Below are 27,938 nucleotides of genomic sequence, written 5' to 3' on the forward strand. Positions count from 1 at the left end.
TTCCTTAACTCCTTTAGGAAGCCTCCTAACACCTTTCCTTAACTCCTTTAGGAAGCCTCCGAACACCTTTCACTAACTCCTTTAGGAAGCCTCCTAACACCTTTCCCAACTCCTTTAGGAAGCCTCCTAACACCTCTCCTTAACTCCATTAGGAAGCCTCCTAACACCTTTCACTAACTACTTTAGGAAGCCTCCTATCACCTTAACTTAACTCCTTTAGGAAGCCTCCTAACACCTTTCCTTAACTCCTTTAGGAAGCCTCCTATCGCCTTTCACTAACTCCTTTAGGAAGCCTCCTATCACCTTTCCTTTACTCCTTTAGGAAGCATCATAGCATTTTCCTTAACTCCTTTAAGAAGCCTCCTAACACCTTTCCTTAACTCCTTTAGGAAGCCTCCTAAGACCTTTCCTTAACTCCTTTAGGAAGCCTCCTAAAACATCTCCTTAACTCCTTTAGGAAGCCTCCTATCACTTTCCTTAACTCCTTTAGGAAGCCTCCTATCACCTTTCCTTAACTCCTTTTGGAAGCCTCCTAACACCTTTCCTTAACTCCTTTAGGAAGCCTCCTAACACCTTTCACTAACTCCTTTTGGAAGCCTCCTATCACCTTTCCTTTACTCCTTTAGGAAGCCTCCTAACACCTTTCCTTAACTCCTTTAGGAAGCCTCCGAACCTCGGAACCTTTCACTAACTCCTTTTGGAAGCCTCCTATCTCCTTTCCTTAACTCCTTTAGGAAGCCTCCTAACACCTTTCCGTAACTCCTTTAGAAAGCCTCCTATCACCTTTCCTTAACTCTTTTAGGAAGCCTCCTAACACCTCTCCTTAACTCCATTAGGAAGCCTCCTAACACCTTTCCTTAACTCCTTTAGGAAGCATCCAAACACCTTTCCTTTACTCCTTTAGGAAGCCTCCAAACACCTTTCACTAACTCCTTTAGGAAGCCTCCTATCACCTTTCCTTAACTCCTTTAGGACGCCTCCTAAAACATCTCCTTAACTCCTTTAGGAAGCCTCCCATCACCTTTCCTTAACTCCTTTAGGAAGCCTCCTAACACCTCTCCTTAACTCCTTTAGGAAGCCTTCTTTCACCTTTCCTTAACTCCTTTAGGAAGCCTCATAACATTTTCCTTAACTCCTTTAGGAAGCCTCCTAACACCTTTCACTAACTCCTTTAGGAAGCATCCTAACACCTTTCCTTAACTCCTTTAGGAAGCCTCCTAACACCTCTCCTTAACTCCTTTAGGAAGCCTCCTAACACCTTTCCTTAACTCCTTTATGAATCCTCCAATCACCTTTCCTTAACTCCTTTAGGAAGCCTCCTATCACCTTTCCTTAACTCCTTTAGGAAGCCTTCAATCACCTTTCCTTAACTCCTTTAGGAAGCCTCATAACATTTTCCTTAACTCCTTTAGGAAGCCTCCTAACACCTTTCCTTAACTCCTTTAGGAAGCCTCCTAACACCTTTCACTAACTCCTTTAGGAAGCCTCCTAACACCTTTCCTTAACTCCTTTAGGAAGCCTCCTAACACCTTTCCTTAACTCCTTTAGGAAGCCTCCTAACACCTTTCCTTAACTCCTTTAGGAAGCCTCCTAAGACCTTTCCTTAACTCCTTTAGGAAGCCTCCTAAAACATCTCCTTAACTCCTTTAGGAAGCCTCCTATCACTTTCCTTAACTCCTTTAGGAAGCCTCCTATCACCTTTCCTTAACTCCTTTTGGAAGCCTCCTAACACCTTTCCTTAACTCCTTTAGGAAGCCTCCTAACACCTTTCACTAACTCCTTTTGGAAGCCTCCTATCACCTTTCCTTTACTCCTTTAGGAAGCCTCCTAACACCTTTCCTTAACTCCTTTAGGAAGCCTCCGAACCTCGGAACCTTTCACTAACTCCTTTTGGAAGCCTCCTATCTCCTTTCCTTAACTCCTTTAGGAAGCCTCCTAACACCTTTCCGTAACTCCTTTAGAAAACCTCCTATCACCTTTCCTTAACTCTTTTAGGAAGCCTCCTAACACCTCTCCTTAACTCCATTAGGAAGCCTCCTAACACCTTTCCTTAACTCCTTTAGGAAGCATCCAAACACCTTTCCTTTACTCCTTTAGGAAGCCTCCAAACACCTTTCACTAACTCCTTTAGGAAGCCTCCTATCACCTTTCCTTAACTCCTTTAGGACGCCTCCTAAAACATCTCCTTAACTCCTTTAGGAAGCCTCCCATCACCTTTCCTTAACTCCTTTAGGAAGCCTCCTAACACCTCTCCTTAACTCCTTTAGGAAGCCTTCTTTCACCTTTCCTTAACTCCTTTAGGAAGCCTCATAACATTTTCCTTAACTCCTTTAGGAAGCCTCCTAACACCTTTCACTAACTCCTTTAGGAAGCATCCTAACACCTTTCCTTAACTCCTTTAGGAAGCCTCCTAACACCTCTCCTTAACTCCTTTAGGAAGCCTCCTAACACCTTTCCTTAACTCCTTTATGAATCCTCCAATCACCTTTCCTTAACTCCTTTAGGAAGCCTCCTATCACCTTTCCTTAACTCCTTTAGGAAGCCTTCAATCACCTTTCCTTAACTCCTTTAGGAAGCCTCATAACATTTTCCTTAACTCCTTTAGGAAGCCTCCTAACACCTTTCCTTAACTCCTTTAGGAAGCCTCCTAACACCTTTCACTAACTCCTTTAGGAAGCCTCCTAACACCTTTCCTTAACTCCTTTAGGAAGCCTCCTAACACCTTTCCTTAACTCCTTTAGGAAGCCTCCTAACACCTTTCCTTAACTCCTTTAGGAAGCCTCCTATCGCCTTTCCCTAACTCCTTTAGGAAGCCTCCTAACACCTTTCACTAACTCCTTTAGGAAGCCTCCTAACACCTTTCCTTAACTCCTTTAGGAAGCCTCCTAACACCTTTCCTTAACTCCTTTAGGAAGCCTCCTATCGCCTTTCCCTAACTCCTTTAGGAAGCCTCCTAACACCTTTCACTAACTCCTTTAGTAAGCCTCCAAACACCTTTCACTAACTCCTTTAGGAAGCCTCCTATCACCTTTCCTTAACTCCTTTAGGAAGCCTCCTAACACCTCTCCTTAAATCCTTTAGGAAGCCTCCTAACACCTTTCACTAACTCCTTTAGGAAGCCTCCTAAGACCTTTCCTTAACTCCTTTAGGAAGCCTCCAAAAACATCTCCTTAACTCCTTTAGGAAGCCTCCTAACACCTTTCCTTAACTCCTTTAGGAAGCCTCCTAACACCTTTCACTAATTCCTTTAGGAAACCTCCTAACACCTTTTCTTAACTCCTTTAGGAAGCCTCCTAACACCTTTCACTAACTACTTTAGGAAGCCTCCTATCACCTTTCCTTAACTCCTTTAGGAAGCGTCCTAACACCTTTCCTTAACTCCTTTAGGAAGCCTCCTAACACCTTTCCTTAACTCCTTTAGGAAGCCTCCTATCGCCTTTCACTAACTCCTTTAGGAAGCCTCCTAACACCTTTCCTTAACTCCTTTAGGAAGCCTCCTAACACTTTTCCTTAATTCCTTTAGGAAGCCTCGCAACATTTTTCCTTAACTCCTTTAGGAAGCCTCCTAACACCTTTCCTTAACTCCTTTAGGAAGCCTCCTATCGCCTTTCACTAACTCCTTTAGGAAACCTCCTAACACCTTTCCTTAACTCCGTTAGGAAGTCTCCTATCGCCATTCACTAACTCCTTTAGGAAGCCTCCTAACACCTTTCCTTAACTCCTTTAGGAAGCCTCCTAACACCTCTCCTTAACTCCATTTGGAAGCCTCCTAACACCTTTCACTAACTCCTTTAGGAAGCCTCCTAACACCTTTCACTAACTCCTTTAGGAAGCCTCCTAACACCTTTCCTTAACTCCTTTAGGAAGCCTCCTAACACCTTTCACTAACTCCTTTAGGAAACCTCCTAACACCTTTCCTTAACTCCTTTAGGAAGCCTCCTAACACCTCTCCTTAACTCAATTAGGAAGCCTCCTAACACCTTTCACTAACTACTTTAGCAAGCCTCCTATGACCTTTCCTTAACTCCTTTAGGAAGCCTCCTAACACATTTCCTTAACTCCTTTAGGAAGCCTCCGAACACCTTTCACTAACTCCTTTTGGAAGCCTCCTATCTCCTTTCCTTAACTCCTTTAGGAAGCCTCCTAACACCTCTCCTTAAATCCTTTAGGAAGCCTCCTAAGACCTTTCCTTAACTCCTTTAGGAAGCCTCCTAAAACATCTCCTTAACTCCTTTAGGAAGCCTCCTAACACCTTTCCTTAACTCCTTTAGGAAGCCTCCTAACACCTTTCCTTAACTCCTTTAGGAAGCCTCCTAACACCTTTCACTAAATCCTTTAGGAAGCCTCCAAACACCTTTCACTAGCTCCTTTAGGAAGCCTCCTAACACCTTTCACTAACTCCTTTAGGAAGCCTCCTAACACCTTTCCTTAATTCCTTTAGGAAGCCTCCTAACACCTTTCACTAACTCCTTTAGGAAGCCTCATAACATTTTCCTTAACTCCTTTAGGAAGCCTCCTAACACCTTTCCTTAACTCCTTTAGGAAGCCTCCTAACACCTTTCACTAACTCCTTTAGGAAGCCTCCTAACACCTTTCCTTAACTCCTTTAGGAAGCCTCCTAACACCTTTCACTAACTCCTTTAGGAAGCCTCCTAACACCTTTCCCAACTCCTTTAGGAAGCCTCCTAACACCTTTCCTTAACTCTTTTAGGAAGCCTCCTAACACCTCTCCTTAACTCCTTTAGGAAGCCTCCTAACACTTTTCCTTAATTAGGGACCTCGCCAACGGGTGGGCCCTAGGCCCAGCCAACGGCAGGTCTCTTTTGGATTTCGTCGTCGCCAAAAGTGCGGGCCCTCCGAACCCCCTAAACACGCTCAAAAACTCACCAAATTTGGGAGACTCGTCAAAAGTGTGGCACTCCACAATCTCACGTCAAAAAATTCCCAAAAAATCCAAAAATGGCTCTCTAGCGCCACCTAGAAAATTGCAATCGCCCGCCACGGTCCGTAGGAATGTCGTAGAGAAATGTCGCGAATACGAAATTTATTCGTCTACTCGACCCCTACGACTCACGTGCTCTAACTTTTGACCTAACTCCAACAGGAAGCCGGCTATTTGCCTTTCAATGTAAGGTGTTCGCCCAAAAAAGGGAAAAAAAGGCCGAAACGGAAAATTTAACTCCTCATAGGGCGAAGGTCGCATCGGTTCAATTGAGATATACAAAAATAGAGGAGATTGTTTACTACTGAACTCTAGAGGGAAATTTTCTTACCTAGTCCAGTTTAATTTTTATTAGCCGTCCAAGCTCCCCACCCCCTAATCGCCTTTTTGGCTCCTGTCATCCATTAACATGGGGAAACCGAAATTTCTCCCCCAAAATCAACGATTTTAAAGTCCCCGAACTACTCTTAACTGTTTGCAAACCGTGACTCTCAGCCACAAACCGAGGGCATCGCCACGCCCACGAGACCCTGCCGAACAAGAGGATGTAACATATGTGGGGAAAATTCCAAAACAAGTCCCCAGAATGACGAGTTAAAGCGACACAGTAACATTTTTCTCGTCCGAAATCTTAACACTATAGCGGATGGAACCAAATCTGCCGTTCCTGCCAAACAGCGCCCCCTGGTGTCCAAAGTTTACCTCTGACTGCTTCCAAACCCAGACAGTATTAAAGAGGACAAAAATTCCTACAAAAGTATGGTATTTTTGTCCAAATACTCCCCCGATAAGTATAGATTAAGAGCAGTTGTTCGCAAAATCTTCTAATATAATCCTCCCTGTCTCACACTCTGACGTCAGAGTGTCCGCGCTCGCCGCAGCTGTGAAATTCTCCACTGTGATTGGTCAGTGCATCACTCCATATATGGGCAGCTTCCTGTAGCTTCAGGCTCATCACTGCTGTGTGATTGACAGCCTGTCATATCCTGCAGTTTGACCTGAGAGTGACCTCACCAGTCATTCTCAGGTCAGGTTACTCTCATGTGACCGGACCTCACTCTCATGTCTCATGTTCTCCTGTCATGAGGACATGCAAAACCTGTACGAGGTCTGGCCTGAGACATGTAATTCATGTCGGTGAAAGTTTGTGAAAAACCTTCATTGATGCATCATTCACACCTTCGTTCACGCCGACAAAGGCCGGGCCTCCTAGGCCCGGCACTCCACCAGGTCAGTCTCATGTCCCACACTGACCTCCGTAGGAGGCCTGGCCTGAGGCCATATAATTCATGTCGGTGGAAGTTTTTGAAAAACCTTTATTGTTCCATAAGTGCAGTGTCATTCACACTAGAATTGAAGTAAGACCAGATTTGGGATCGGGGCAACCTGGGGAGTACCACACTGAGATTTTCAGGTGTATCCGCTAGCTTGCGGCATAGCATGCCCATTAGCATGCTAGTAAACATTGTTCGATTGAGCTGAAATTTGGTAGGTTGCCTAATGGGGGTGCTGCGGTCACACATCACTAGCTAATTAGCTGGTTCCGACGCCGTTTTTTCAAAATAAAAGTACTAATTTTTTTTTTTTTTTTTTTTTGCTTAAATAATATTTTTTTTAATTAACCGTTCATAGCCACCCCCCCGACGGGCAGTCTCGAGGTCCCGACCAATGCTGCTTGCAGCTTTAATTCCTTTAGGAAGCCTCGCAACATTTTTCCTTAACTCCTTTAGGAAGCCTCCTAACACCTCTCCTTAACTCCTTTAGGAATCCTCCTAACACCTTTCCTTAACTCCTTGAGGAATCCTCCTAACACCTTTCCTTAACTCCTTTAGGAAGCCTCCTAACACCTTTCCTTAACTCCTTTAGGAAGCCTCCTATCGCCTTTCACTAACTCCTTTAGGAAGCCTCCTAACACTTTTCGTTAACTCCTTTAGGAAGCTTCGTAACATTTTTCCTTTACTGCTTTAGGAAGCCTCCTAACACCTTTCCTTAACTCTTTTAGGAAGCCTCCTAACACCTCTCCTTAACTCCTTTAGGAATCCTCCTAACACCTTTTCTTAACTCCTTTAGGAAGCCTCCTAACACCTTTCCTTAACTCCTTTAGGAAGCCTCCTATCGCCTTTCACTAACTCCTTTAGGAAGCCTCTTAACACTTTTCCTTAACTCCTTTAGGAAGCCTCCTAACACTTTTCCTTAACTCCTTTAGGAAGCCTCCTAACACTTTTCCTTAACTCCTTTAGGAAGCCTCCTAACACTTTTCCTGAACTCCTTTAGGAAGCCTCCTAACACTTTTCCTTAACTCCTTTAGGAAGCCTCCTAACACCTTTCCTTAACTCTTTTAGGAAGCCTCCTAACACCTCTCCTTAACTCCTTTAGGAATCCTCCTAACACCTTTCCTTAACTCCTTTAGGAAGCCTCCTAACACTTTTCCTTAACTCCTTTAGGAATCCTCCTAACACCTTTCCTTAACTCCTTTAGGAATCCTCCTAACACCTTTCCTTAACTCCTTTAGGAAGCCTCCTAACACTTTTCCTTAACTCCTTTAGGAAGCCTCCTAACACTTTTCCTTAACTCCTTTAGGAAGCCTCCTAACACTTTTCCTTAACTCCTTTAGGAAGCCTCCTATCACCTTTCCTTAACTCCTTTAGGAAGCCTCCTAACACCTTTCCTTAACTCCTTTAGGAAGCCTCCGAACACCTTTCACTAACTCCTTTAGGAAGCCTCCTAACACCTTTCCCAACTCCTTTAGGAAGCCTCCTAACACCTCTCCTTAACTCCATTAGGAAGCCTCCTAACACCTTTCACTAACTACTTTAGGAAGCCTCCTATCACCTTTCCTTAACTCCTTTAGGAAGCCTCCTAACACCTTTCCTTAACTCCTTTAGGAAGCCTCCTATCGCCTTTCACTAACTCCTTTAGGAAGCCTCCTAACACCTTTCCTTAACTCCTTTAGGAAGCCTCCTAACACTTTTCCTTAATTCCTTTAGGAAGCCTCGCAACATTTTTCCTTAACTCCTTTAGGAAGCCTCCTAACACCTTTCCTTAACTCCTTTAGGAAGCCTCCTATCGCCTTTCACTAACTCCTTTAGGAAACCTCCTAACACCTTTCCTTAACTCCGTTAGGAAGTCTCCTATCGCCTTTCACTAACTCCTTTAGGAAGCCTCCTAACACCTTTCCTTAACTCCTTTAGGAAGCCTCCTAACACCTCTCCTTAACTCCATTTGGAAGCCTCCTAACACCTTTCACTAACTCCTTTAGGAAGCCTCCTAACACCTTTCACTAACTCCTTTAGGAAGCCTCCTAACACCTTTCCTTAACTCCTTTAGGAAGCCTCCTAACACCTTTCACTAACTCCTTTAGGAAACCTCCTAACACCTTTCCTTAACTCCTTTAGGAAGCCTCCTAACACCTCTCCTTAACTCAATTAGGAAGCCTCCTAACACCTTTCACTAACTACTTTAGCAAGCCTCCTATCACCTTTCCTTAACTCCTTTAGGAAGCCTCCTAACACATTTCCTTAACTCCTTTAGGAAGCCTCCGAACACCTTTCACTAACTCCTTTTGGAAGCCCCCTATCTCCTTTCCTTAACTCCTTTAGGAAGCCTCCTAACACCTCTCCTTAAATCCTTTAGGAAGCCTCCTAAGACCTTTCCTTAACTCCTTTAGGAAGCCTCCTAAAACATCTCCTTAACTCCTTTAGGAAGCCTCCTAACACCTTTCCTTAACTCCTTTAGGAAGCCTCCTAACACCTTTCCTTAACTCCTTTAGGAAGCCTCCTAACACCTTTCACTAAATCCTTTAGGAAGCCTCCAAACACCTTTCACTAGCTCCTTTAGGAAGCCTCCTAACACCTTTCACTAACTCCTTTAGGAAGCCTCCTAACACCTTTCCTTAATTCCTTTAGGAAGCCTCCTAACACCTTTCACTAACTCCTTTAGGAAGCCTCATAACATTTTCCTTAACTCCTTTAGGAAGCCTCCTAACACCTTTCCTTAACTCCTTTAGGAAGCCTCCTAACACCTTTCACTAACTCCTTTAGGAAGCCTCCTAACACCTTTCCTTAACTCCTTTAGGAAGCCTCCTAACACCTTTCACTAACTCCTTTAGGAAGCCTCCTAACACCTTTCCTTAACTCTTTTAGGAAGCCTCCTAACACCTCTCCTTAACTCCTTTAGGAAGCCTCCTAACACTTTTCCTTAATTCCTTTAGGAAGCCTCGCAACATTTTTCCTTAACTCCTTTAGGAAGCCTCCTAACACCTTTTCTTAACTCCTTTAGGAAGCCTCCTAACACCTTTCCTTAACTCCTTTAGGAAGCCTCCTATCGCCTTTCACTAAGGCGATAGGAGGCTAAAACATCTCCTTAACTCCTTTAGGAAGCCTCCTAACACCTTTCCTTAACTCCTTTAGGAAGCCTCCTAACACCTTTCCTTAACTCCTTTAGGAAGCCTCCTAACACCTTTCACTAAATCCTTTAGGAAGCCTCCAAACACCTTTCACTAGCTCCTTTAGGAAGCCTCCTAACACCTTTCACTAACTCCTTTAGGAAGCCTCCTAACACCTTTCCTTAATTCCTTTAGGAAGCCTCCTAACACCTTTCACTAACTCCTTTAGGAAGCCTCATAACATTTTCCTTAACTCCTTTAGGAAGCCTCCTAACACCTTTCCTTAACTCCTTTAGGAATCCTCCTAACACCTTTCCTTAACTCCTTTAGGAAGCCTCCTAACCCTTTTCCTTAACCCAGTGACATCATCCAGGGGTTATCCACAGAGAAGGAGAGAGGAGGGACTTTTCGGACGTACCCCTGGAATCCTCGTTTTCGGTGGATTTATGGAATCTGTCTTGGGCCTCATTTACACATTTTCATGTGAAAACAGAAAACTTTCAAAAGGTTTTTGGTGTACGTTTACACAACAACAGTGCTCAGAGTTCCTAAAAACACAACTTTTAGAAAATGCTCTGAATCCATCTGCATGGAAACGGGGAAAACACAACTTTTCCTGAAACACTGCTACTGCGTATGCACACGGAGAATGTAGTAAAGAGTTCTTCTGAACATGCGAGCAGATGGACTTGGGATTCCTGGGACTCGGTAGTTTCAATGTTGAGTCATCGTAACAACAATCCATCTGGGTGGTCTGTCCATACGAATGTCCGTGTTCTCACTATTGTTAACATGTACACTGTATTGTTCTGGGTGGGTGTGTGGCATCATTACAGAAACAAACTCCAGAGCCAACTTGTGGCCTGGCAATGCCAGCTATATCATTATATCATTTTCAGTGTTTCTGCTATTTCAAATGGACATTGTTTTCAAAATGTTGCTGTGTAAACACAAGTGATGAGTTTTCACTCGTGGAAGCGGGGCCTGGAGGTCTGTATATCTACCGGTCCATGGCGATGGCCAGGAAGCTGAAGATGGAGCCCACAAACGACATGCACAGCAGGGAGTCCATCACATCGTCCAGCTTGGTCTCAGAGGAACCTTCCTTCGTCAGCTGTCCGACGTCGGCGAACGCGATCATCAGGTTCTCCCAGGTCTTGGTGAGGCTTGCAATGGTGTTGAAAGCAGCCAGGCTGCAGATGAAGCAGTACATGGGCGAGTGGAGGTTTCTGTTCCAGATCACAGCCACTACCACCAGGAGGTTCTCCGCCAGACTGACAACTCCCATGGTGAAGAAGACGGGGAATGGCACCCTCACCTCAGGACAGTCTGACTGGTTCAACGACGACACTGCGACAAGAAATATCTCTTTAATGGCAACAAGACGAAAAGTAACCCCAGCAAAAGCAAGCATTCAACTGAAACATGTGGATTAAAATAAATGGTACAGTTAAAGTGGAATCAGTCTTCTTTACTTCCTTAATAAGGTTGGGAAACACTTTAAAATAAAAATGTTTTATTAATTAATTTAAAAAAAAAAAATAATAATAATAATAATATATATATATATATATATATATATTTACAAATCTTTATAGAACTTCTCTTCAAATTAAAAATCATTTTTAATAAAAATTCATTTAAAAATTATTTTAATCCTTAATTTTTTTATGCTTAAGGCAGACCTAGATGTTGTTAAAGTCCCACCTTGTTACTAATATATGCTATTATATATTACATCGCATACTTTTGTATAATTTAAAATGTACAGTAGTGTCAACAACAGCTATAATATCCCAACTCAGTGGATGGATGGATGGATGGATGAATAGATGGATGGATGGATGAATAGATGGATGGATGGATGGTCATTTTAGTTATTTTTGAGCAGTTATTTGGACACCCTGATAATATGGAGTTATAATAGTCTACTCTCAAAGTAATAAACGCGTAGATTAATTATTCGGCATCATTCTGAATTAGCATGTTTCTAATTTTGGAAACATTGCGTAGGTTAAAAAAAAGCAGTCCTGCAGATTTGTTTAATGTGAGTTAAAGGATAAATCCTGGTCAAAAATAACTCCCAGGTTCCTCACAGTAGTACTGGAGGTCAAAGTAATACCATCCAGTGTGACTACATCTATAGATAATTTGTTTCGCAGATGTTTTGGCCCAAATATAATAATTTTAATGTTATCTGCGCTCAGGAGCAGGGAATTACAGCTCATCCAATCCTTTATATCTTCAAGACGAGCTTCTAGTTTAGAAAGTTGGTTATTATTGTCAGGTTTCATAGATAAACAGATTTGTGTGTCATCTGCTTAACAATGGAAGTTAATGGACTGTTCTTTTTAATGATATTCCCTACAGGAAGCGTATATAAAGTAAAAAGTATAGGACCTAAGACAGAACCCTGTGGAACTCCATGTTTAACCTCAGTGTGGAGTTATCGTCAACATGAATGAAGTGGAACCTGTCTGGTGAATATAATCGGAACCAATTGAGTGCAGTACCTTTAAGCCTGATGATGTTCTAGCCTCTGATCCACAAACTGGATGCATTGAAGGTCATGCCAGACATAACTCACACACACACTCTCTCAAGTAGTATTCTGGACTTTGTGGACACATTTCCATCAACAGACCAAGAAATATACAAATCATTTTCCAGATTGGCCTGTGTTCAGTGTGTTCCAGGTAATCTCTCCTGCTGAGACCAGGAGGGAAATCTCAAACATCACAGACCGGGTTCAGCTGTTTGTTATCCAGCGCCTGTGTTCAGCCCTCAGGATCTGATGGCTTTTAGTCGTCTATATTTATTATTATTACCAACCAGGAAACTGTCACACCAAATACTCAGACTCTCTTAAGTGGATTGGGCTCACGCTCGCTCCCTCTCAGGACCGTGTGACAAGACGAGTGCTATCTTAGAACCGCAGGGCAAGAAAGAAGCCAGAGCTGGAAACTGTCAGCGGAACAGGAACTGCATCAAACTGGGTCACACTAACATGCGATCGCTAGATTGGCTCGATTGGTCGGAGTGGCATATTTTAGGGGATGCCTGGGTGAAGAAGAAGAGCATCCAACCCAACATGGATGCGGTTTAATCAAAGCAATGCTTCAGGTTTTTTGAAAACTGAGGAAACCCCACTTTCTGTCATGCTTTATGGCAGAACATACAGTAGAAAAACCAGCCTGTTTTCACCGCAGGCTGGTGGCTAGCTCACAGCTCGTTGATGACCTCCTGTCATGGCACCACATCGGTCTTTCTTGCAGTATTCACAGAAAGAGCAGAAAATCAATGAGTCACAGAGTTTCCAGGGAGCCGGTTGTTCTTCTGGAGATTACCATGATCGCAGTTACTGGCCTTTAGAAATCCAAACCCAGTGTGGTTTCTTTGTTAGTGAGGAAAGTCTCTTTACTTGATATTTATCTGTCGAAATACAGTAATGCGACATGATTTACAAGCCCAACAAACTCTTTTCTCTTCAGTGAACATGCAATGTGATTTGACCAGGAGAATTACATCTATATATTCTCCAATAGGTAAATTTATCCAGAGTCCAACAGGTCATTTAGTTTCATGTTTTGTAATAAGACTCTTTGCAATTTTCATGGTCTGCAGAGATAAGATGATTATAATAATTATTTAATGAATTCCAAATCCATGTGATCCCTCTTTGCACTGGCAATCCCAAAACAATCTCACCACTTTGTATTGGAAATGCTTTCAGTCTGACATAGCTTAGCAACTCAATAAACCCTTTTCTTGCCTTCATTCAATTTATTAATTCAACAGTAGCAACAAACAATTCAAATAGAATTTATTAAACCATGTTCCATTAAGTTCAATGTAACAAAAAAGTGGTGTTATTAAGAACATCATGAGCTTGCTGGTGTTTGGCTTTATCGAGAACAAGGCGACCATATATGGTCCCAAAAAACCTGCACTGCATGTCTGTGAGCAAGACCCTCAGATCCCCCCAGCTCCCCTTGAGTGCTGCTCTGTGTGGCTGAACTGATGGATCAATTCGGTATGGATTTCCCCTCGGGATTAAATACAGTGCTATCAAATAAAATACATATTTTCTCATTTGTTCTTGTTTTTGCTTAAAAACTATAATACAATTCTTAAGAGATAATGACAACTACCATAATGGCATTGTTTAAAGTTTCCAAAAATTGCTGCGTAAACTTTGTTTTTCATAATGAAAACTACACACATGTGCACATAAAGAACAATGCACTATAAACGAGCATTTATATGGACAGATGACCAAGTTGGATTGTTATTATGCTGACCCTCAATTCTAAAACTACCAAGTCACAGGAGAATGTGGACTGGGAGTCATGACACTCTCTACACGTAAAACTATTCACTACAACTGTGGTGCATAGTAGCAGTGTTTCAGAAAAGTTGCCTTTTGAGTGGCTCCAAGTATCATTTTTGTATAAAAGGTGTCTGATTATCCAACAGATGAACAAGATGCCACAGATGTCATTGTTTTGAGTTGAACAAGAGCCGCTTCAGTCAGAAGCGGTCAGGATAAATTGAATGTCATTTGCTTGTCTGTTTGCTTTTGGGCATCAGAAATTAGTTTTTCTCCAATAAATCAGAGCGCTTGTGGTCAACTAAGGGCCTCGTAGGCCATCATCCTGAATGTTTTAGCTCCCTCCCTGCTTCAGTGCCTCAATCTAATGATGATGTCACCATCAAGCTTGTAAAATCACCAGATAATGAGCCCCTTGTTGTATTCAAGTGTGATGTAGTTGTGAGACAGCTAAAACATGCAGGATGCAGCCCCCAAGGTGGAGGGATGAGCACTTGGGATGAGCCAGATACTCCGGTAAGGACAATGCATTTTTGACGAGTACGAGCATAACGAGTAAAACTCGTCAATATCCATGTTCGTGCTGAAGGAAAATCCTCATTTGGTAACTGAGTGTCTTCACGCTGTGTGATTGGCCAGTCACACACAGAGCCCGCCCCTCTGACACACACATTTCTACCGGCAGCTCAGAGAGTGACTGTTGCACTCAGTACACCTCAGGTTTTCTTCAGCTCGCTTCTGTTTCCGTTTGTATGGTATTTAAAGTTACTTGGTGAACTTGTTTCGTAACGTATGCAGTGCATTTGATAAGACAGAGCTGAAAATGGCTCATGTCACGTCGGACACTGCCTCCACTCCAGTCACATTTTTTTTTTTTAATGAGTACCACTGAATTATAGGAACACTGCAGTCACCCTTAAAGTAATTTTTTTCATCTTTGTTTCTTTGGGTGAATGATTCAGTCACGTTATTTGATATTACTGCTTCTACTTTAGACAAGCAACAGAAAACGATGCTGACAGGAGTTCACTGTTAATTAAAAAAATATATTTCATTACAGGAGAATGTGCTGTAAATGTCAGTGTAATGTTTTAATTAGCTCAGTGCGAATGCTGTTAGGTGAAAAGACCAGCAGTCAAAATCTGAAGAAAATATTTGCTGAAGAGACAATCACACTGTTTTCTTTACAAATGTTTCTTCAGTTTCCCTGGGTAGACATTATGTGAGCAGAGTAGAAATGAGCTGCTCTGACTTTTTTTCTTTGTTTAATTTTTTTCTTCTGTCAACTACTTGACATGCTAATGCTAATGACTAAACATTCAGACCAAACAGACAAGAGTTTTAAAAATGATTTAATGGTCGACTACACCTTCATAATGAAATAACTGCAACACAAGGGAGCTTCTAGATGAGTCATATAATGTATAGCGAACATGGTACAAACAAGTGTGTGTAATATTAGCATGGGTTTCAATAGGGATGTATATGGTACGTATAAAACAATGTTCATGAGTACGAGCATGGTACGAGTAAAACTTGTCCATATCCATGCTTGTGTTGAAGGGAAATCCTCATTTGGTAACTGAGTGTCTTCACGCTCTGTGATTGGCCAGTCACACATATCGCCTGCTCCTCCCTACACACATCACTGCAGCAGCTTGCACACACACAGAGAGTGAGTGTTGCTTACTTCAGTACACCTCAGGTTTTCTTCAGCTCGCCTCTGTTTCGGTTTGTATGATATTTAAAGTTACTTGGTGAACTTGTTTCGTAACGTACGTGGTGCATTTGACGAGACAGAGCTGAAAACAGCTCATGTCGCGTCGGACACTGCCTCCACTCTGGTTGCGTTTTTGTTTTTTACCGTCTGCTTGCTCTTAGTTTGGCTGCTGGTGTAAAGTCAGTTGGAAACTTTGCTCGTACTGAACGTGGTGCTTTTGAGAAGAATACAGTGAACAAGGCTGACAAATTGTTTCCTGTTTGCACCTCTGGATGTTTACATGAATCACCTGGTTCACACACATCATTACAAAATAAACTGTCTTACAGACCACTTACACACATACACACAAAGTAGTCTATATGTTTATTGTGTATTGTAAAAATAAATATTACAAATTGAGCTTTATATGCTGTATATAGTACATCGTTTTTTTAATGTATATACAACATTGAATCTCAATTCTGAGGCTGTTCTGTAAATAGTTTGCAAATAAACAATAAATAAAGCAACTTCTGATCAATCCATATCAATTTTAAACTTAAAATAATGTACAGATTTAAGCACCACCCAGTTTCACTTGAACCACACCCACTTCCAGTTTAGGCCATGCCCACTCCGAGTTCAGATAAAGATACAGATAATTTAGATGGTTCAACAGATACAGATACAGATAGTGGTGTACTTGCGCATCCCTAGTTTTCAATTAACTCATACTGATATTAATTTCCCAAATGCTGATCATCAGCTTCGGTATATGCTCATACAATAAATAAATTATTACATTGATAACATTTGTCATGGTAAAAGGTAGCACATGTAACTTCTCACTTCTTTGAAATGCTAATGCTAGTCAAGCAGAGGAGGTGATAATTAGCAGTTATCATCAAACAGCAAAAGTTTGAAATTGATTTAATGGTAAATTATACAGTACATATGACAAAATAAGTCTTATTTGATTTTAGAATGATTCTATTCTCTTCACTGCTAATGCTAGTCAGTTAGCTTGTGTTCTAGTAGCCAAAGGCAATGTTTTCAAGTGACAATGGAAGACTTTCATAGAGTTTTGGAATCCATTTACATGTGTTGGGTCCACTCAACCTCATGGAGGGGGGAGGGGGGACCACGTTTTGAGAACAAAGGACCACATGCCTACAACTGAAAAAGTCCCATTGGTCATGTGATCCCCCCGGGACACCCCCCCCCCCCCCCCCCCCCCCTTCAAGGTGCAATACTGGAGGCCAACGGCAGGGGGCGCACGAGAGCTCCCTCACCAACTGGAATGTCCAGGGCGGGCCCTCCTTCAGGATTGGTCCACATGACCCAGAGCCCACCGGAAACACGACACCATAACAAAAGGTATAAAAAACCCCCGCGGGGGTATTTCTTCCTCTCCAATGTTGAAACCTGCGTAAAGACAGACGCATCCGTTTCGCACAGAGACGAAGTGCCACGTGTGCCCGCTGACCGGGCCCGGAGTTCCACACCGGGCCGGACGAGCCGAGAACCACCGTGGAACTACTTCTACTTTTCCCTTTTTCCTTTTTTTTCCTTCTTCACCGGAGTCCGAGTGTGCAGCTGGCAGCGCACCGTCCTCCCGCATGCAGACCTGAAGCCGCTTCTTCTCCCCTCCTCACAAGAAGCGCTTGATCCTCCTCGGATCATCCTGTGGACTTTTCCCTGTCCACAGACCATTTTAGCTTGTTTACCTGGGACGCCAGAGAAAACAAACTCGCAGCCGGGAAATCAACGGATTTTCACCGACCGCCGGCAGCACGTTCACCCTCGTCAAACTGAGTAAGGCTTAGAGTCTGGGCAGGCAATGAGAATAACGTGACTGTAATATTGCTGTGTGTTTATTATTGTGTTGAAGTCAGGGACGCCGATCCCTGTTTCCAACCCATCTGTGTCTGCGCGTTGGATTTACATCCACGCGAACCTCCTCTCTCTCTCTCTCTCTCTCTCTCTCTCTCTCTCTCTCTCTCTCTCTCTCTCTCTCTCTCTCTCTCTCTCTCTCTCAATCTGCACAGATCATTTCTGGACTACTGTGCAGTCCAAGACAGTGTGCAGAGCTAGATCAATCTTGTCCACTGCCCTTTCTCCCCCTCCTTCCTCTCCTTTCTCTCTTTTCCTCTCCCTCACTAAACAATCGCGTAAAAGCAGCCACGGCTGTTTCTCCATGCGCTTCTGTGACCGTGTGTAGTTCACTGTCCCTGGGATTTCTCAGACACGAGCCCCCAGGCGCGCTCCAAGCAGGCTCACGAGCCGTGCACGAGCACAGTGATGTCACGCCGTCCAGAAAGAGGGCGCTGAGCGCCTCTGGTGGCCGCGTTGGTGATTGCAATCTCTTGAAAGACCGCCACTCGGTGGACAAGTCGAGTCATTGCATTCTCCCTCCGTGCGCCGCCGCGCCCCTAGTGGTCGTTCCGGTTACTGCCTCGAACCAGACGCCTGCCGCCATCTAGTGTCTGTTCGAGGTCATTACACCCACTGACACTGACCCTCCAACGCCTGCCGCCACCTGGTGGACGTTCGTGGTCATTACACCCCACTCAGGCTTCCACACACCCACACATTCACTCACTCACACACACACACACACACACACACACACACACACACACACACACATACACACACACACACACACACACACACACACCCTCTTTCTTTGTACATAGTGTTTGCTGTTTAATAGATTAGATCTTCATGTTTGATTGTTTATTACTTAATTGTGTTGTTTTAATAAATGATTTATGAATTATTTTTGAATAAATACTTTTTGTTAATAAATGCATTTTAACTGAATTGATCGATTCTTGATAATCATTGTGTATTTATTGTTGACAATTCACTGGTTTGTAACAGTCTGTGCTCGAATCTCACACCTTCCTTGTTATTTAATATTGTTATATTTACACAGAAATATTAACTTTACTTAAATAACCCTTTTTGACAAACGAGACTGAAATTTGGTATTAGCTATTTCCAGCCTAGCTGGTGGTGCCCCGATTTAATTATTATTTGATAAATAACCAATTTATGCAAATTAATAATTTTTCATTAGTAAATTATTTTTGATAATTTATTAACTTTTGAGTTAAACTCAATTACTCTAGGAGTTGCTGATGAGTAACTAACGTTTACTTCATTAGTAATTCCAATTTTTTCTAAATTACTTTCAGTAATCCATTACTTACAGTAATTATTTATGCTAATAACCAACCATAAATCCCAACACATGACAATTTTGCTAGGATTCACTGAAATCACAACTTTTTGCAAATGGCCCCCCAAGACAAAACATTTTGAAAACATTTTTCTAAAATTCTGCTACTGCGCATGTGCACTTAAAGTCCTAGTGAAATGAAAATTTGACCTCCAAAACACTCTGGCTGTCGCTTCTAGGGACATTTTTTATGACAACTGGTCCAAGGGTAAAATGTTACAACATGGCAATCTGCGAGAAAATAGCCGATAAACAGCGCTAGTTTCGCTGCTCGGTGAACCGCTTCTGACCAGTCCGGAAGTAGCAGACGATAATAGCATGACATCACAAGTAGGAGACACGCTGGGCCCAAGTTGTGTTTACATTATGGAGGATCAGAGTTTTGACCACGAAGAGGCTGAATTTAACCATATTTCATCATCATGGTCATTTCAAACCCAGTGATTGATGAAGAAGACACAGAAGGTGGTTCTGCCATCGGTGACCCCGTCTGGAACATGTTTGAGGAAGCAGAAGACGCTTCGTCCTCCATTCGTCCTCGTCTCCTCGCCTCAGCAGTTTTCACCTTTGAGGCTTTGAGGCTCCTGACTTTTGGCAGAACGACCGGCTTCCTGGATCCAACATGTCCAAGAGCTAGAAGACTGTGGAATCACCGAAGATGAGTCCAGGTATTACTTGATGGTCGCAGCCTGAGACCAGCAGTCCACTCGTCAGGCCATGAAGCTGTCTGTCCCTCACCGCTCTCAAGCTGCTCCTGCTCTGGAGGACAGACTGTCTGCTGAGAGGGAGGACAGACTGTCTGCTGCTGAGAGGGAGGACAGACTGTCTGCTGAGAGGGAGGACAGACTGACACTGAGAGGAAGGACAGACTGTCTGCCGCTGAGAGGGAGGACAGACTGTCTGCTGAGAGGGAGGACAGACTGACACTGAGAGGGAGGACAGACTGTCTGTCGCTGAGAGGGAGGACAGACTGTCTGCTGAGAGGGAGGACAGACTGCCTGCTGAGAGGGAGGACAGACTGTCTGTCAGCCCTGCCTGGTTTGGGAGACGACTCGGCTGTGGACCTGGTGGACAATATGCTGTCGCTGCTGGTCCAGACCAGGGTGGATTCCTTGTCCCTCACATTTTCCTGCACCAGCTACTGCAGCCTTGACTACAGTAACTCCTGGTGTTTAGTCTTGACTACAGTAACTCTGGTGTTTAGTCTTGACTACAGTAACTCCTGGTGTTTAGTCTTGACTACAGTAACTCTGGTGTTTAGCCTTGACTACAGTAACTCCTGGTGTTTAGTCTTGACTACAGTAACTCCTGGTGTTTAGTCTTGACTACAGTAACTCCTGGTGTTTAGTCTTGACTACAGTAACTCTGGTGTTTAGTCTTGTCTACAGTAGCCCCTGGTGTTTAGTCTTGACTACAGTAACTCCTGGTGTTTAGTCTTGACTACAGTAACTCTGGTGTTTAGTCTTGTCTACAGTAGCTCCTGGTGTTTAGTCTTGACTACAGTAACTCCTGGTGTTTAGTCTTGACTACAGTAACTCCTGGTGTTTAGTCTTGTCTACAGTAGCTCCTGGTGTTTAGTCTTGACTACAGTAACTCCTGGTGTTTAGTCTTGACTACAGTAACTCCTGGTGTTTAGTCTTGACTACAGTAACTCTGGTGTTTAGTCTTGTCTACAGTAGCTCCTGGTGTTTAGTCTTGACTACAGTAACTCCTGGTGTTTAGGCTTGACTACAGTAACTCCTGGTGTTTAGTCTTGTCTACAGTAGCTCCTGGTGTTTAGTCTTGACTACAGTAACTCTGGTGTTTAGTCTTGTCTACAGTAGCTCCTGGTGTTTAGTCTTGACTACAGTAACTCCTGGTGTTTAGTCTTGACTACAGTAACTTCTGGTGTTTAGTCTTGACTACAGTAACTCTGGTGTTTAGCCTTGACTACAGTAACTCCTGGTGTTTAGTCTTGACTACAGTAACTCTGGTGTTTAGTCTTGTCTACAGTAGCTCCTGGTGTTTAGTCTTGACTACAGTAACTCCTGGTGTTTAGTCTTGACTACAGTAACTCCTGGTGTTTAGTCTTGACTACAGTAACTCTGGTGTTTAGTCTTGTCTACAGTAGCTCCTGGTGTTTAGTCTTGACTACAGTAACTCCTGGTGTTTAGTCTTGACTACAGTAACTCTGGTGTTTAGTCTTGACTACAGTAACTCTGGTGTTTAGCCTTGACTACAGTAACTCCTGGTGTTTAGTCTTGACTACAGTAACTCTGGTGTTTAGCCTTGACTACAGTAACTCTGGTGTTTAGTCTTGACTACAGTAACTCCTGGTGTTTAGTCTTGACTACAGTAACTCCTGGTGTTTAGTCTTGACTACAGTAACTCTGGTGTTTAGTCTTGACTACAGTAACTCTGGTGTTTAGTCTTGACTACAGTAACTCCTGGTGTTTAGTCTTGACTACAGTAACTCTGGTGTTTAGCCTTGACTACAGTAACTCCTGGTGTTTAGTCTTGACTACAGTAACTCTGGTGTTTAGTCTTGTCTACAGTAGCTCCTGGTGTTTAGTCTTGACTACAGTAACTCCTGGTGTTTAGTCTTGACTACAGTAACTCCTGGTGTTTAGTCTTGTCTACAGTAGCTCCTGGTGTTTAGTCTTGACTACAGTAACTCCTGGTGTTTAGTCTTGACTACAGTAACTCCTGGTGTTTAGTCTTGACTACAGTAACTCTGGTGTTTAGTCTTGTCTACAGTAGCTCCTGGTGTTTAGTCTTGACTACAGTAACTCCTGGTGTTTAGTCTTGACTACAGTAACTCCTGGTGTTTAGTCTTGACTACAGTAACTCTGGTGTTTAGCCTTGACTACAGTAACTCCTGGTGTTTAGTCTTGACTACAGTAACTCTGGTGTTTAGTCTTGTCTACAGTAGCTCCTGGTGTTTAGTCTTGACTACAGTAACTCCTGGTGTTTAGTCTTGACTACAGTAACTCTGGTGTTTAGTCTTGTCTACAGTAGCTCCTGGTGTTTAGTCTTGACTACAGTAACTCCTGGTGTTTAGTCTTGACTACAGTAACTCTGGTGTTTAGTCTTGACTACAGTAACTCTGGTGTTTAGCCTTGACTACAGTAACTCCTGGTGTTTAGTCTTGACTACAGTAACTCTGGTGTTTAGTCTTGACTACAGTAACTCCTGGTGTTTAGTCTTGACTACAGTAACTCTGGTGTTTAGTCTTGACTACAGTAACTCCTGGTGTTTAGTCTTGACTACAGTAACTCTGGTATTTAGTCTTGACTACAGTAACTCTGGTGTTTAGTCTTGACTACAGTAACTCCTGGTGTTTAGTCTTGACTACAGTAACTCTGGTGTTTAGCCTTGACTACAGTAACTCCTGGTGTTTAGTCTTGACTACAGTAACTGGTGTTTAGTCTTGACTACAGTAACTCCTGGTGTTTAGCCTTGACTACAGTAACTCTGGTGTTTAGTCTTGACAACAGTAACTCCTGGTGTTTCGCCTTGACTACAGTAACTCCTGGTGTTTAGTCTTGACTACAGTAACTCCTGGTGTTTCGCCTTGACTACAGTAACTCCTGGTGTTTAGTCTTGACTACAGTAACTCTGGTGTTTAGCCTTGACTACAGTAACTCCTGGTGTTTAGTCTTGACTACAGTAACTCTGGTGTTTAGTCTTGACTACAGTAACTCCTGGTATTTAGTCTTGACTACAGTAACTCCAGGTGTTTAGTCTTGACTACAGTAACTCTGGTGTTTAGTCTTGACTACAGTAACTCCTGGTGTTTAGTCTTGACTACAGTAACTCTGGTGTTTAGTCTTGACTACAGTAACTCCTGGTGTTAAGTCTTGACTACAGTAACTCTGGTGTTTAGTCTTGACTACAGTAACTCTGGTGTTTAGTCTTGACTACAGTAACTCTGGTGTTTAGCCTTGACTACAGTAACTCCTGGTGTTTAGTCTTGACTACAGTAACTCTGGTGATTAGTCTTGACTACAGTAACTCTGGTGTTTAGCCTTGACTACAGTAACTCCTGGTGTTTAGTCTTGACTACAGTAACTCTGGTGTTTAGTCTTGACTACAGTAGCTCCTGGTGTTTAGTCTTGACTACAGTAACTCCAGGTGTTTAGTCTTGACTACAGTAACTCTGGTGTTTAGTCTTGACTACAGTAACTCCTTATGTTTAGTCTTGACTACTGTAACTCCTGGTGTTTAGTCTTGACTACAGTAACTCCTTATGTTTAGTCTTGACTACTGTAACTCCTGGTGTTTAGTCTTGACTACAGTAACTCTTGGTGTTTAGTCTTGACTACAGTAACTCTGGTGTTTAGTCTTGACTACAGTAACTCTGGTGTTTAGTCTTGGCTACAGTAACTCTGGTGTTTAGTCTTGACTACAGTAACTCTGGTGTTTAGTCTTGACTACAGTAACTCCTGGTGTTTAGCCTTGACTACAGTAACTCCTGGTGTTTAATCTTGACTACAGTAACTCCTGGTGTTTAGTCTTGACTACAGTAACTGGTGTTTAGTCTTGACTACAGTAACTCCTGGTGTTTAGTCTTGACTACAGTAACTCTGGTATTTAGTCTTGACTACAGTAACTCTGGTGTTTAGTCTTGACTACAGTAACTCCTGGTGTTTAGTCTTGACTACAGTAACTGGTGTTTAGTCTTGACTACAGTAACTCTGGTGTTTAGTCTTGACTACAGTAACTCCTGGTGTTTAGTCTTGACTACAGTAACTGGTGTTTAGTCTTGACTACAGTAAGTCTGGTGTTTAGCCGAGGGGCACTCCTACGTTTTGGATGTTGTGCTGTTTTGTTTTGGGTTTTTGGCGGTTGCGAAATAAAATAAAATTCAACTCAATTCATTTCAAACTTTATTTGTATAGCCCTTTACAATAACCCAGTGGTGCCCAAAGTGCTTTACAACAAAGCTTTAAAAACAATACATTAAGAAATAAATACAAGAATAATACATGAAAACAATAAATAAAACACAGGTGCTGACTGGGTGGAGCGACGGTGCTGCAGGTTGGTGAAGTTTCCAGAGACTCATAAAACAGAGCAAACAGAGTAAAATAAAATGCACTGCCCTAGACAGAGTTAAAAGCCAACTTAAAAAAATGAGTTTTGAGCTTTGATTTAAAAAGGCCGAGATCAGTGTTGGTGCAAATATCGGGGGGCAGTTTGTTCCACAGTCTGGGAGCAGCAACAGCAAGAGAGCGTCACCCCACTGTTTATATCTCCACCTTGGAATGTCTAGAAGAAGCTGACCTGAAGAACCAGGGCCCTGCCAGGGTACGAGAGTTAAAATATCAGACAAGTAAGAAGAACCAGGGCCCTGCCAGGGTCACTAGAGTTAAAATATCAGACAGGTAAGAAGAACCAGGGCCCTGCCAGGGTACGAGAGTTAAAATATCAGACAGATAAGAAGAACCAGGGCCCTGCCAGGGTACGAGAGTTAAAATATCAGACAGGTAAGAAGAACCAGGGCCCTGCCAGGGTACGAGAGTTAAAATATCAGACAGGTAAGAAGAACCAGGGCCCTGCCAGGGTCACTAGAGTTAAAATATCAGACAGGTAAGAAGAACCAGGGCCCTGCCAGGGTCACTAGAGTTAAAATATCAGACAGGTAAGAAGAACCAGGGCCCTGCCAGGGTCACTAGAGTTAAAATATCAGACAAGTAAGAAGAACCAGGGCTCTGCCAGGGTCACTAGAGTTAAAATATCAGACAGGTAAGAAGAACCAGGGCCCTGCCAGGGTCACTAGAGTTAAAATATCAGACAGGTAAGAAGAACCAGGGCCCTGCCAGGGTCACTAGAGTTAAAATATCAGACAGGTAAGAAGAACCAGGGCCCTGCCAGGGTCACTAGAGTTAAAATATCAGACAAGTAAGAAGAACCAGGGCCCTGCCAGGGTACGAGAGTTAAAATATCAGACAGGTAAGAAGAACCAGGGCCCTGCCAGGGTCACTAGAGTTAAAATATCAGACAAGTAAGAAGAACCAGGGCCCTCCAGGGTCACTAGAGTTAAAATATCAGACAAGTAAGAAGAACCAGGGCCCTGCCAGGGTCACTAGAGTTAAAATATCAGACAGGTAAGAAGAACCAGGGCCCTCCAGGGTCACTAGAGTTAAAATATCAGACAAGTAAGAAGAACCAGGGCCCTCCAGGGTCACTAGAGTTAAAATATCAGACAGGTAAGAAGAACCAGGGCCCTGCCAGGGTACGAGAGTTAAAATATCAGACAGGTATGAAGAACCAGGGCCCTGCCAGGGTCACTAGAGTTAAAATATCAGACAGGTAAGAAGAACCAGGGCCCTGCCAGGGTACGAGAGTTAAAATATCAGACAGGTAAGAAGAACCAGGGCCCTGCCAGGGTCACTAGAGTTAAAATATCAGACAAGTAAGAAGAACCAGGGCCCTCCAGGGTCACTAGAGTTAAAATATCAGACAGGTAAGAAGAACCAGGGCCCTGCCAGGGTCACTAGAGTTAAAATATCAGACAAGTAAGAAGAACCAGGGCCCTCCAGGGTCACTAGAGTTAAAATATCAGACAAGTAAGAAGAACCAGGGCCCTGCCAGGGTACGAGAGTTAAAATATCAGACAGGTAAGAAGAACCAGGGCCCTCCAGGGTCACTAGAGTTAAAATATCAGACAAGTAAGAAGAACCAGGGCCCTCCAGGGTCACTAGAGTTAAAATATCAGACAGGTAAGAAGAACCAGGGCCCTGCCAGGGTACGAGAGTTAAAATATCAGACAGGTATGAAGAACCAGGGCCCTGCCAGGGTACGAGAGTTAAAATATCAGACAAGTAAGAAGAACCAGGGCCCTGCCAGGGTACGAGAGTTAAAATATCAGACAAGTAAGAAGAACCAGGACATTGATGCCATTAAAAACAAACAACAGAAGTTTAACATCGATTCTGAAAGGAACTGGAAGCCAGTGGAGAGACAACAGCACAGGGGGAATGTGTTCACGTCTGGATGAGTTTGTTAGAAATCTGGCAGCGGCATTCTGCACTAGTTGAAGACGTGAAATGGAAGACTGGCTGAGGCCCACATAAAGACTGGCTGAGGCCCACATAAAGACTGGCTGAGGTCAACATAAAGACTGGCTGAGGCCGACATAAAGACTGGCTGAGGCTGACATAAAGACTGGCTGAGGCCCACATAAAGACTGGCTGAGGCCCACATAAAGACTGGCTGAGGCCTACATAAAGACTGGCTGAGGCCCACATAAAGACTGGCTGAGGCCCACATAAAGACTGGCTGAGGCCGACATAAAGACCGGCTGAGGTCAACATAAAGACCGGCTGAGGCCGACATAAAGACCGGCTGAGGCCCACATAAAGACTGGCTGAGGCCCACATAAAGACTGGCTGAGGCCCACATAAAGACTGGCTGAGGCCCACATAAAGACTGGCTGAGGCCCACATAAAGACTGGCTGAGGTCAACATAAAGACCGGCTGAGGCCGACATAAAGACTTGCTGAGGCCCACATAAAGACCGGCTGAGGCCGACATAAAGACTTGCTGAGGCCCACATAAAGACTGGCTGAGGCCAACATAAAGGACCTTACAGTCCAGTCTGGAGCTAATAAAAGAGGTATGGCCTTCTCAAGATCCTGTTGATTCAGGAACGGCTTCACTTTGGCCAGGAGACGGAGCTGATAAAAACTGGCTTTGACCACAGAACTAATCTGTTTATCAAATTTAAGCCCATTATCAAACGTTACCCCAAGATTTGTAACAAGTGGTTTAAAATAGGGGGCCAGAACACCAGAGTGTGTTTTAAAAACATTTGCCATAGGTGATGTGCCAAACAAGATGCATTCTGTTTTTGTGTCATTTAAATGCAGAAAGTTCTGCGCTAACCACTGCTTCACATCAGTAAAACAATCCATTAGCCTTGTAAGAGCAGTGCTTTCGTTGGGTCTTATGGGTAAATATATCTGCAGGTCATCTGCATAGAGGTGGAAGGACAGATTGTGTTTTCTTATAATTGATCCCAGAGGTAGCAGATACAAGGAAAATAGAACAGGGCCGAGAACAGATCCCTGTGGCACCCCACAAGGGAGAGATGCACGTGAAGAGCAGAGGTCACCAATCATTACAGAGAAGCTCCTGTTTGCCAAGTATGACCTAAAGCATTGGAGGGCGGTGCCACGGATGCCAGCATACTGCTCTGGGCGAGATAGAAGGACTGCATGGTCGACTGTATCAAAGGCTGCTGTGAGGTCCAACACAGCGGGGTTCCCAGCATCCAAGGACAAGGCAATGTCGTTATGCACCCTTAGTAGTGCTGACTCAGTGCTATGTCTGGATCTAAAGCCAGATTGGAACTTGTCAATAGCACAATTTGGCTCTAAAAATGTCTGTAATTGGATAAAAACAACTTTTTCTAAGACCTTAGAAATAAAAGACAAATGGGAAACAGGCCTGAAATTGGACAGCACAGAGGGGTCAAGGTGCGGTTTTCTAAAGAGGGGCCTAACCACAGCATGTTTGAAGGCAGCTGGGACAGACGCTGAACTAAGGCAAGTGTTTATAAGAACAAGCAGACTTGGCCCAACAGAATTAAAAACCTCCTTCAAAAATGTTGTTGGAATTATATCTAAGGGACAGTTAGTGGGTTTCATGCCATGAACCACCTTAGTGAAAGACGGCAAAGAGATTGTCTCAAACTGCTGGAAAACAGCAGGTTGCATAGAAGGAGGGGACGTCCCTAAGGTATTACTGATAGTCTGCCTGACTGAAGCCACTTTGTCAGTAAAAAAGGCTAAAAACTCTTCACAGGTTGCGGTGGAGGCATCAGACAAGACAGTGGGGCGAGGGTTAATAACAGAGTCAATAGTGGTAAACAACACTCTTGGCTGATGAGAACTGTTGGCTATAATGGAGGACAGAGATTTGGACTTAGCCTCCTTGAGAGATCTCTGGTAAGCAACCAAACTATCCCTCAACCAGCCGAGAGATTCATGCAGTTTGTCCTTTTTCCACCGTCGTTCAGCCTGTCTACATTGCTGTCTGAGCAGACGGGTGTGATGGTTCAGCCTGTCTGCATTGCTGTCTGAGCAGACGGGTGTGATCGTTCAGCCTGTCTACATTGCTGTCTGAGCAGACGGGTGTGATCGTTCAACCTGTCTGCATTGCTGTCTGAGCAGACGGGTGTGATCGTTCAGCCAGGGATCTGTCTTGGTTTTGGTGTGTTTTTGCCGAAACGGTGCAACAGAGTCCAGAATTGCAGAACATGTTGAAAAAAAGTTGGACAGCAGGCCATCAGGACAAGAAGGAGAGACCAGCCTCCTGTCAGCATGTAGATGAGAGTCACTGAAGGCA

The 27,938-nt window shown here is 43.5% G+C and overlaps 1 protein-coding gene across 1 annotated transcript in view; it reads right to left on the reverse strand.

Moving 5' to 3' along the window:
- Nucleotides 1-27,938, reverse strand: part of mc2r (melanocortin 2 receptor) — a gene marked incomplete at both ends in the record, with an annotated part of 73,659 nt that overhangs the window by 33,658 nt on the left and 12,063 nt on the right. Inside the window, one exon of the mRNA XM_080501267.1 lies at nucleotides 10,331-10,676. Coding sequence (XP_080357393.1) covers nucleotides 10,331-10,676 — 346 coding nt within the window. The remainder of the gene's footprint in view (nucleotides 1-10,330; nucleotides 10,677-27,938) is intronic.

This window comes from Blennius ocellaris (genome assembly GCF_963422515.1).
Source record: "Blennius ocellaris genome assembly, chromosome: 8".
In the NCBI taxonomy this organism is placed as follows: domain Eukaryota; kingdom Metazoa; phylum Chordata; class Actinopteri; order Blenniiformes; family Blenniidae; genus Blennius; species Blennius ocellaris.